Source organism: Oratosquilla oratoria, chromosome 38, assembly GCF_046742065.1.
Source record: "Oratosquilla oratoria isolate Oo_2021 chromosome 38, ASM4674206v1, whole genome shotgun sequence".
NCBI classification, from domain to species: Eukaryota; Metazoa; Arthropoda; class Malacostraca; order Stomatopoda; family Squillidae; genus Oratosquilla; species Oratosquilla oratoria.
Genome location: NC_134814.1, coordinates 20,840,011 through 20,851,766, shown reverse-complemented (window position 1 = coordinate 20,851,766; position 11,756 = coordinate 20,840,011). Strand labels below are relative to the sequence as shown.

The following is an 11,756-nucleotide window of genomic DNA, read 5'->3' as shown; positions in this document are numbered from 1 at the left end:
TGTGTGTGTGTGTGTGTGTGTGTGTGTGTGTGTGTGTGTGTGTATGTATGTATGTATGTATAGCATATTGTATCAAAATGATAATTACACTTGATAACTTTTCTCGAAATGGCATTTAGAAAAATCAACCTATAACCATGTTCCTGGAAGAACAAAATAAAAACCCATCATTATTCTGACCTGTCTTCAAAAACATTCTGTTTGTTTGTTTATACGCAAAAAAAAAAAATAATAGAATTAGATTAGATTGAAAATATGTAAATATTTTTTTGTATGGAACGGACACTGTTATGTAAGCAAATAATGATACAACATAGTAACCAACCTCTATATCAAGCCGACCAATCTTGTTTATTGGAATATTTGTACCACAGAAAATCAAAATTTTCATTCCAATAGGTAAAAAAAAATCCGTACATGAAATAGCTAACCCATAAAAAAAAAATAAATAAATAAAAATAAAAACTATATTCACCCAATTTGGGATCAAACCATTGGATAGGTTTACAGACAAGATATTGTGATTGGGCACACGCCTTGAAGCGCTGAGCTGTATTAAGGATTCCCCCCCCTATGTTTCATAAAATCACCTGGCGGCAGCAATCGTACAGTTTCGAACCCGGGACCTGCATTCGCTTAGTTATGGGTTCGAATCCCGCACTCCTCTCAGTTTCCCAGCAGTGATTTAGTTTCTTGCCCCAATAGTCCCTAGGAGGCATCATAGGGCAAAGGTGATGGCTTCGGCCGCAGTTACTCAGCGCCTTCTGGCGTAGGCCCCTCACCTTCCTTACCAACCCCATGGTAGTGGAGCGGGCTCGTAGTTATCATGTCCTGTGTTCGAGGCTATGTGACTGTAGAGAGAGCCAGAGGCTATGGATTGATGGATTGATTGAGGGGCAAGAGGAGGAGGAGGAGGAGGAGGAGGGGATGTCTTCTCCCCTCGGAAACTTAAGTACAAACGAGGGGAGATTAGGTGTAGGAATGTGGAGAATTCTTGGTGAGATGTTTAGGCATTTCATGGCTGCTACTATTTCTATTATTATTATCAAGACACTGAAAAGCTTCTGTGCCGAATGATGATGATGATGATTGTTGATGATGATTATTAATATATTATTAATAATAATAATATTATTATTATGATTATCATTAAAGATAATATCATTATTATTATTATTATTATTATTATTATTATTATTATTATTATTATTATTATTATTAATACTATTATTGTTATTGATACTATTATTATTCATATCTATTATCATTATCATTATCATTGTTATATTCATTTATTATCCCTTTCAAACTGAACTGTAAGTAAACTACGAATACCATTCAGTACGCGCTAAAAACGATTCCACATTTCCAGGCAAAGGGGAGGACAATAGCAATAACATTTCTAAGCATGAAATGCTCGTATATGTAGCATATATCGCCTTTAAAATAAACCGCATTTCTCTCTCTTCTCTCCCCCGCAACAACAACAACCGCAACCGCAACCGCCACCGCAACCGCAACCGCAGCCACCTCACGGACGACCCGAGTCGCCCTCCAAGTCGTGGTGCCCCCGAACGACCCCGTCCTCAGGGTCAATGGTGACGTCATCAACGACCCTTTGTTGGGACCCTTGCACGAGGGGCAAGCCCTGACGCTGACGTGTTCTGTGACCGGGGGGGATCCTTCCCCCAGGGTCGTTTGGACCAGGAATGGAAAGGTAAGACCAACCCCCCAACCCCCCAACCCCCCGGGGGTTCGGTTCTGGTTTTGTGATGCAGGAAGAGGGACGGGGGGGGGGAGGAGGCTTTGTTGGCGATTCACGAGCGTTATCTTGTATACATGCACGCACGCGCACGCACATACAGTGCACACATACAGTGCACGCACGCACGCGCACACACACACACACACACACACACACACACACACACACACACACACACACACACACACACACACACACACACACACAAACTCTCCTCTCCCCCTCTCTCTCCTCTCTCCCCCTCTCTCTCCTCTCTCCCCCTCTCTCTCCTCTCTCTCCTCTCTCCCCCTCTCTCTCCTCTCTCCCCCTCTCTCTCCCCCTCTCTCCCCCCCGTTCTCCTCTCTCTCCCCCCCTCTCCCCTCTCTCTCCCCCCCTCTCTCCCCTCTGTCCCCTCTATCCCCTCTGTCCCCTCTCTCCCCTCTGTCCCCTCTGTCCCCTCTGTCCCCTCTCTTCCCTCTGTCCCCTCTCCCCCCCTCTCCCACTCTTCCCCTCTCTCCCTCTCCCCCCCTCTCTCCCCTCTGTCCCCCTCTCCCCCTCTCCCCCTCTCTCTCACCCTCTCTCTCCTCTCTACCCCCTCTCTCTCCTCTCTACCCCCTCTCTCTCCTCTCTACCCCCTCTCTCTCCTCTCTACCCCCTCTCTCTCCTCTCTACCCCCTCTCTCTCCTCTCTACCCCCTCTCTCTCCTCTCTCTCCTCTCTCCCTTCTCTCTCTCTCCCCCTTCTCTCTCCCCCTCTCTCTCCTCCCTCCCCCTTTTTCTCCTCCTCTCTTTCTTCTCTCTCCCCTCTCCCCCTCTCTCTCCCCCTCTCCTCCTCTGTCGCTCTCTCTCTCACCTCATATGGCTGCTCTCTTCTGAGCTCCGCTTCAACAAAGATTCTTTGAATCCTCCAATATTTCTCATTTCTACAGATGCCTTTAGCAGGAGTCCGTATGATTACTCTTTTTTTTTCCTTGTGCCTGAAGGCTCTGAAAAGTTCTGTCATCTACTGATATCGTCTTTCTTCCTTGAGTATTAAAGATATATATAAATAGATTTATGAATAGATAATAATAGATAAAAATAAAATAGAGAAAAGGGAGGTTTGAACCTCTTTTGTCCTAAGTAGTTTTTAGTGAACCCATTGGTTTGAGTGTACGTGCGCGCGCGCACGCACACACACACACACACACACACACACACACACACACACACACACACACACACACACACACACACACAAACAAACAAACAAGTAGGGAAATACAACTCAAAAACTATACACGAATTTAAGAAGCAAACTAGACACTGCGAGATACAAAGACGGGACACCATGAGCATAGCTCCCCTTTCCGTAAGATACAACTAGGTAATTACAAACACACACACACACACACACACACACACACACACACACACACACACACACACACACACACACACACACACACACACACACACACACACCACACACACACACGTAAAAAAAATCATAGAGCTCAGCAGTGGTATAAAATTCAAACATCTTCAGCCTTCTCAATTATCTCAATTATGGGTTCGATTCCCGTACTTCTCTCTAATTCCTAGCAGTGACTGTTACTCGCTCCAATAGTCCCTAACGGCATCATAGGGCAAAGGTGACGGCATCGGCCGTAGCTACTCGGCGCCTCCTACCGTAAGCCCCTCACCTTCATTCCTCCCCAAACACACTATGGAAGTGTGTTGGTTTCGCATATACTTAGTCAAGTGTTCGAGTCCCCACTCCCAGCAATGAATGCCTGTAAGTCCTCAGAGCGCATTACAGGGCCGCAGATAATCAGCGCCTCCTGGCGTAGGCTCCCATAGGATACTTTGGAGGGGAGGAAAGACTTTTTTTTCTTTGACTTCAATTCCCTCCTCTCCTTCCCTTTGTATAAACTCGAGAAATTGTTCTTGGTTAACTTGAAGTCCAAACTGGTTTAACTCAACCCAAAGAATCTTAACTGGGGAAGGTACTGAACAGCACCTAACCTCGATAAATTGTTATTGGTTAACCTGGGTGAGGCCAAACGAGTTTAAGTTATATTCCAGCCAAAAAATCTTAACTGGGAAAGGTCACAAACAACGTAAAATTAATCTCTTTGACATCTTAACTCGATTTATTTTTTCTGTGATGATTAATCGATCCATAAGTTAATCGGGTTGTCGGCCATTTTGTTCAAGCCTAACAGTTGAAAGGGATTAACAAAAGGTTAATTGCTTCCGATTGGTGTCCTTCCAGTGGAAATCTCCGAAGCATCTCATACACTGACGCAACCAGTTGCACGAAACTGGTCGCAACAGATGCCTACATTCTGTGAAAGCATTATTCCCTGTACTTAAGGACATGAACTTATAATTTTCCTTTGTTTGTTCAGAGATGCTGGTACCTGATTGCTAATGGGCAGCTGGACAGGAAGTACTGCTTCCACAGTGTAGGCTTTTGCGATCGGTTTCATGCAACTGGTTGCGTCGGTGTGTGCCTTACACTAAAAAAAAAAATCCAAAAATGGTGCGAAAATGTCTCTCAAAATATTTACCCGATTCCTAGGAAGTTAGGATGCTCGCTTACCGAGCGGATTAGAGCGTCGCTACTTGCGGCGGAGGTCGAGGTGACGGCGGTTCGAACCCTGGCGCCAGCGAGTTGGAGCAAGGGTATGGTTCATTCACTTCCAGGCTACAAAGCCCTCTAGAAAGGGGCACCGTCCTAGCCTCCTGATAGGGGGAGATCGCGACGCTAAACCAAATCTCAATTGTCTTAGTTTCTAAGGTTTTTCTTTCGAATATTCGAAAGATTTAAATCTTAGAAATTTCCAATAAGAAGAACTATCCTTTTCTAACTTGGTTATGTCGTCTGGCATAGTAGCACGTACTAATACAGTATTGTATTCCTGGCTGCATGGATAGTAGTATATAAATAGTTTTATTTGTTGGTATTGTGTTTAACCTCGCAACTGCAAATTTGTTATGCTTTTAGAACTGTTAACGTTTATTGATATATGTACTATTGCTCAACAAACTAATACTATTACAACACCTAGACTATCACTTTTATCGAAATAAATACCATGTTAGGACGGTGGACATTGTTAATGAAAGACGCTTCGCTTGTTACAGTATTTTCGAGTACTCGGAAAATCTGTAACAAGCGAAACGTCTTTACTAATAACGGCTCCCCCGTCCTCACGTTTGGTGCTTGTCGCGCTCGACAAGACTTGTCGCCAACGACCACTTTCATAACTGTCACGCTTGTACTGCGCTACTGTGTTGCTATCATTATACTACCACTACCGCTGTTACTGTTACTACTGTTGCTGCTGCTGCTGCTACTACTACTACTACTACTACTACTACTACTGCTGTTGCTGCTGCTACTACTACTACTGCTGCTACTACTATTACTGCTGCTACTACTATTACTGCTGCTACTACTACTACTTTACTGTTATTACTGCTACTATTACTGCTGCTACTACTATTACTGCTGCTACTACTATTACTGCTACTACTACTATTACTGCTACTATTGCTGCTACTGCTACTACTACTATACTACTATTACTGCTACTTTTATTACTATTACTGCGGCTGCTACTATTATTACTGTCCCTTCTCCTCCTCATCCCTTCACCTCCCTTCTCCCTTCACCTCCCTTCTCCCTCCTCCTCCCCCCTCCTCCCTCCTCCTTCCTCCCTCCTCCTTCATCCTCCTTCCTCCTCCTTCCTCCTCCTTCCTCCCTCCTCCTTCCCTGCTCCTTCCCTCCCTCTTTCCTCCCTCTTCCTCCCTCCCTCCTCCCTCCCTCCTTCCTCCCTCCCTCCTTCCTCCCTCCCTCCTCCTTCCCTCCTCCTTCCCTCCTCCTTCTTCCCTCTTCCCTCTTCCTTCCTCCTCCTCCCTTCCTCCTCCTCCCTTCCTCCTCCTCCCTTCCTCCTCCTCCCTTCCTCCTCCTTCCTTCCTCCTCCTCCCTTCCTCCTCCTCCCTTCCTCCCTTCCTCCTCCCTTCCTCCCTCCCTCCCTCCCTTCCTCCCTCCCTCCCCTCCCTCTTCCTCCCTCCCTCCCTCCTTCTTCCCTCCCTCCCTCCTTCTCCCTCCCTCCTTCTTACTCCCTCCCTCCTTCTTACTCCCTCCCTCCTTCTTACTCCCTCCCTCCTTCTCCCTCCCTCCTTCTTACTCCCTCCCTCCTTCTTACTCCCTCCCTCCTCCTTCTTCCTTCTTACTCCCTCCTTCTCCCTCCCTCCCTCCATCTCCCTACCTCCTCCTCCCTCCCTCCTCCTCCCTCCCTCCCTCCTCCTCCCTCCCTCCCTCCTCCTCCTCCCTGCCTCCCTCCCTCCCTCCTGCCTCCCTCCCTCCTCCTCCCTCCCTCCTCCTCCCTGCCTCCCTCCCTCCTCCTCCCTGCCTCCCTCCCTCCTCCTCCCTGCCTCCCTCCTTCCTCCCTCCTCTTTCCTCCCGCCTCCTCCTTCCTCCTTCATCCCGCCTCCTCCTTCCTCCTTCATCCCGCCTCCTCCATCCCGCCTCCTCCTTCCTCCTTCCTCCCGCCTCTTCCTTCCCCCCTCCTCCTTCCTCCCTCCACCTTCCTCCTTCCTCCCTCCACCTTCCTCCTTCCTCCCTCCACCTTCCTCCTTCCTCCCTCCTCTTTCCTCCCTCCTCCCTCCCTCCACCTTCCTCCTTCCTCCCTCCTCTTTCCTCCCTCCTCCCTCCTCCTCCCTCCTCCTTCCCTCCTCCTCCCTCCTCCTCCCTCCTCCTCCCTCCTCCTCCCGTCCTCTCCTCCTCCCGTCCCTTCCTCCTCCTCCTTCCTCCCCCCTCCTTCCTCCCCCTCCTTCCTCCCCCTCCTCCTTCCTCCTCCCGTCCTTCCTCATCCCGTCCTTCCTCCTCCCGTCCTTCCTCTTCTCCTCTCCTCCACCCCTTCCTCCCCTCCTTCCTTCCCTCCTTCCTTCCCTCCTTCCTTCCTTCCCTCCTTCCTTCCCTCCTTCCTTCCCTCCTTCAATCTTTCACCCCTTTCTTCCCTCCTTCCTTCCCTCCTTCCTCCCCTCCTTCCTCCCCTCCTTCCTTCCCTCCTTCCTCCCCTCCTTGCTCCCTACCCTCTCGCTCCCTCTCTCCTTTTCTTCTTCCTTTATTTTCCTCTCTTCTTTCCTCCTTCCTCCTCCTTCCTCCTTCTTCCTCCTTCTTCCTCCTTCTTCCTCCTTCTTCCTCCTTCCTACTTTCTCCTTCCTACTTTCTCCTTCCTCCTCCTTCCTTCCTCCTCCTTCACCTTCCTCCTCCTCCTTCCTACTTTCTCCTTCTTCCTCCTTCCTACTTTCTCCTTCCTCCTTCTTCCTCCTTCCTACTTTCTCCTTCCTCCTCCTTCCTTCACCTTCCTCCTCCTTCCTTCACCTTCCTCCTCCTCCTCCTCCCTCCATCTTCCTCCTCCTCCTCCCTCCATCTTCCTCCTCCTCCTCCCTCCATCTTCCTCCTCCTCCTCCCTCCATCTTCCTCCTCCTCCTCCCTCCATCTTCCTCCTCCTCCTCCCTCCATCTTCCTCCTCCTCCCTCCATCTTCCTCCTCCTCCCTCCACCTTCCTCCTCCTCCTCCCTCCATCTTCCTCCTCCTCCCTCCACCTCCCTCCACCTTCCTCCTCCTCCCTCCACCTTCCTCCCCCTCCCTCCACCTTCCTCCCCCTCCCTCCACCTCCTCCTCCTCCCTCTTCCTCCCTTCTCCTCCCTCTTCCTTCTTCCACCTTCCTCCTCCTCCCTCCTCCTCCCTCTTCCTTCTTCCACCTTCCTCCTCCTCCCTCCTCCTCCCTCCACCTTCCTCCTCCTCCCTCCCTTTTCCTCCCTCCCTTTTCCTCCCTCCCTTTTCCTCCCTCCCTTTTCCTCCCTCACTTTTCCTCTTCCCATCTCCTCTTCCCATCTTCTCATCCACGTTCTCTTCTTTTCCCTCCTCTTTCTCATATTATCTTTCCACCCTCCTTCTCCCTCTCTCTTGCCTCCTTCCCTCCCTCCCTCTTTCCTCCGTCCCTCCCTCCCTCTTTCCTCCTTCCCTCCCTCCCTCTTTCCTCCTTCCCTCCCTCCCTCTTTCCTCCTTCCCTCCCTCCCTCTTTCCTCCTTCACCCTCCCTCTTTCCTCCTCTCCCTCCCTCTTGCCTCCTCTCCCCTCCCTCTTGCCTCCTCTCCCTCCCTCTTTGCCTCCTCTCCCTCCCTCTTGCCTCCTCTCCCCTCCCTCTTGCCTCCTCTCTCCCTCCCTCTTGCCTCCTCTCCCTCCTCTCTTGCCTCCTCTCCCTCCCTCTTCCCTCCTCTCCCCTCCCTCTTCCCTCCTCTCCCTCCTCTCTTGCCTCCTTCTCCCTCTCTCTTGCCTCCTCTTCCTAACCCACCCTCTTCCTAACCCACCCTCTTCCTTACCCACCCTCTTCCTTACCCACCCTCTTCCTTACCCACCCTCTTCCTTACCCACCCTCTTCTCCTCTTCACCCTCTTCTCCTCTTCCCCCTCTTCTCCTCTTCCCCCTCTTCTTCCTCCTCTTCCCCCTCTTCTTCCTCCTCTTCCCCCTCTTCTTCCTCCTCTTCCCCCTCTTCTTCCTCTTCTTCCTCCTTCCTCCTTTTTCCTCCTCCTTTTCCTCCTCCTTTTCCTCCTCCTTTTCCTCCTCCTTTTCCTCCTCCTTTTCCTCCTCCTTTTCCTCCTCCTTTTCCTCCTCCTTTTCCTCCTTTTCCTCCTCCTTTTCCTCCTTTTCCTCCTCCTTTTCCTCCTCCTTTTCCTCCTCCTTTTCCTCCTCCTTTTCCTCCTCCTTTTCCTCCTCCTCCTTTTCCTCCTCCTTTTCCTCCTCCTCCTTTTCCTGCTTCTTTTCCTCCTCCTTTTCCTCCTCCTTTTCCTCCTCCTCCTTTTCCTCCTTTTCCTCCTCCTTTCCTCCCACTTCCCTCCTCTTCCTTCATTCCTCCTCCTTCCTTTCCTCCTCCTTCCTTCCTCCTTCCTTCCTCCCTCGTCCTTCCTCCCTCGTTCTTCCTCCCTCCTCCTTCCTCCCTCTTCCCTCCTTCCTTCCTCCTTCCTTCCCTCCTTCCTTCCTCCCTCCTTCCTCCCTCCTTCCTCCCTCCCTCCTTCCTCCCTCCCTCCTTCCTTCCTTCCTCCCTCCTTCCTCCTTCCTTCCTCCCTCCTCCTTCCCTCCTCCTTCCCTCCTCCTTCTTCCTTCCTTCTTCCCTCCTCCTTCTTCCTTCCTTCTTCCCTCCTCCTTCCCTCCTCCTTCTTCCTTCCTTCTTCCCTCCTCCTTCTTCCTTCCTTCTTCCCTCCTCCTTCCTCCTTTCTTCTTCCCTCCTTCTTCCTCCCTCTTCCCTCCTCCTTCCTCCCTCTTCCTTCTTCCTCCTTCCCTCTTCCCTCCTCCTTCCTCCCTCTTCCTCCTTCTCTCTTCCTTCTTCCCTCTTCCCTCTTCCCTCTTCCCTCCTCCTTCCTCTCCTCTTCCTTCCTCTTCCCTCTTCCCTCCTTCTCCTTCCTCTCTCTTTCCTCCTCCTCCTCTTGCTGCTGCTGCTGCTACATCTGTTGGCCGCAGCCCCCAGAGCCACCACAGGTACGAGCGCATAAATCATTTTTTTTTGCGGTGCCAGTGACGTTCATGATGATACTGATTGTGGTCAGGGTACAGCCACAATGATTTTGTTTTCATTTATTTATACATAGCTTCTGACCCAGGGCAGTGGGCGGGATACAGGTATGACCCGTCATCCACGAGGAGCTAAGATGAGAGGGGGGCCGGGTGGTGGTGGATGGGAGTGGAGTGGGTGGGAGTGGACGCGTGCCTTCTGACTTGGCTTCCTCCCTTTTAAGGGGTAAAAAGCCCTTGGTATATAATGTAGATAAATAGATGATGATCATCAAAAATATTATTTGTATTTTTATCATTATTATTATTCTTGTCATCATCACCACCAACATCTATTTAATTTATATATGTATTTATTTGTTTGATTTACTTTGTATTTATTTTTTATTCTACTTTATTATTACACATATATTTTTTGTTATTATTTTTTTTCTTACAAAATATGAATGCATTTATCGTAGGAGTTCGGGGAGTGTACAGGACCGTATAAGACCTTTACTGCCACCACGCGTTGACCTTGACGGGATGTGAACCACCACCTACTCACTATAATTTCGTTGCAAGTTCAAAGACTTCTCTTGGACTGCACGTGTTATGTGTTCAATACTTTAGGGACTTATGCCCCTACGGATCAGAGTGACACAGGATATCCGCGGCCCCCAGGAAGCCGCCGACGACCATCGGTTCTGCTCCTAAGTCACTCCATGTTGGTTTTTCAGACTTCCCATCCATTGCTCCCGGTTCTCTCTTGTAAGTTACCCGCAACCCCCAGTAAACCGCCCACGGTCACCGGTTTACCTCGTAACTCAATCCCAGAACGATTCCACACGCGCAAATTAAACTAAACTTAAGGATAGAAGCGTTGGTAAAACATATTCCATAACGATAATCCACAGCGATCAACAGCAGAACATAGGACCGTGGGTTCCGTCGTCTACTGAATAGGTCTGGGACGATTACCGAGTCAAATTTTTCATATAGTATTGCCACGCAAGGCTATAAGGTTCTTGTTTATGTACTTCTTCAATGGCTTTCCGTCCTTAATTGCTCCGAGTTTTGTCTCGTTTCGCGGTGCGGGCGGGCCTGTTAAAGCCCTTATCACACTGGGCGGTTTTTCCTCCGACTGTTGGAGCGGACTTTCGGGAAGGAATCTGATGTTGAGCTGGAGGAAAATAATTTTCCTCCCGCAAATCAAATGATGTTTTTTTTTTTTTTTAGAAAATAAAACGGTTTGCTTTAGTGATTTTCCGGCGGGAAAAAAAGTGCTGGAGGTGGGCGGTACCGCCGATGAATCGGGGGTTGAAGGAAAAATAGCCCAGAGTGATAAGCCCTTAACTTTAATCCAGTTAACTACTCTCCATTAAACTTAATCCAGTTAAATGTTCCATCGCGTTTTTTCTTTTTGTTTTTAATCTTAATCAACGGAGGATAATGTGGATTTAACCCATTAAATATTATGGCTTAATTTATTGATTTTTTATTTATTTGTTTATTCATTTACTTGTTAATTTATTTTGCATTTATTTGATTGAATGTCAGAAGGATGAAATTCGAAAGAAGTCACTTGAACTGGATACGGACACTCCTTAGCTGAGAAAAGGAGAGGGGGACAGAGAGAGAGAGAGAGAGAGAGAGAGAGAGAGAGAGAGAGAGAGAGAGAGAGAGAGAGAGAGAGGGAGGGAGGGAGAGAGAGAGAAGAGAGGGGGAGAAGAGAGGAACAGAGAGCGAGAGAGAAGAGAGGGGGAGAAGACAAAGAAAGCTATAGAGATAGAGAAAACAGAGAGAGGGGGAGAAGCAAAAAGAGAAAGAGAGAAGAAAAGAGAGAGAGAGAAGCAGAGAGAGAGAGAGAAGAGAGGGGGAAAGAAGACAGAGAAAGCTATAGAGATAGAGAAAACAGAGAGAGGGGGAGAAGGAAAAGAGAAAGAGAAGAGCAGAGAGAGAGAGATAGAGATAGAAGGAAAGAGAGAAAGAAGCAGAGAGAGAGAGAGAGAAGAGAGGGAGAGAAGAAGACAGAGAGAGAAAGCTATAGAGATAGAAAAAACAGAGAGAGAGAGAAGGAAAGAGAGAGAGAAGCAGAGAGAGAGAGAGAAGGAAAGAAAGAGAGAAGCAGAGAGAGAGAAAAGGAAAGAAAGAAAGAGAGAAGCAGAGAGAGAGAGAGAGAGAGAGAGAGAGAGAGAGAGAGAGAGAGAGAGGAGTGCTATCTCTGGACTAAAGGGGGACGAGACTTTGGGTGTGTGTGGTGCCTTCCTGTTGACATGGAGCGTCCGAGGCAGATTCAGTTTTTCGCTCCATTACGTCGATGTTTTTTTTTTCTTTCTTTTTATCTATTTATCGTCTCATTTGTTTTTGTTTATTTGTGTTTTTTGTTTGTTTGTCTATTTGTTTTTATCTGTTTTTATTTGTTTTATTTTTTTATTTTTTTTTTGTTGTCTATTTTTGTATCTT

The 11,756-nt window shown here is 48.6% G+C and overlaps 1 protein-coding gene across 1 annotated transcript in view; it reads left to right on the top strand.

The window, feature by feature from the left end:
* The window catches only part of LOC143019814 (CD276 antigen-like), an 81,674-nt gene extending 71,667 nt beyond the window's left edge, over positions 1–10,007 (top strand). The window contains exons 3-5 of the mRNA XM_076175795.1: positions 1,527–1,717; positions 4,136–4,192; positions 9,924–10,007. Of these exons, the coding sequence (XP_076031910.1) occupies positions 1,527–1,717; positions 4,136–4,192; positions 9,924–10,007 (332 nt within the window). The remainder of the gene's footprint in view (positions 1–1,526; positions 1,718–4,135; positions 4,193–9,923) is intronic.
* The last annotated feature ends 1,749 nt before the right edge of the window (positions 10,008–11,756 follow it).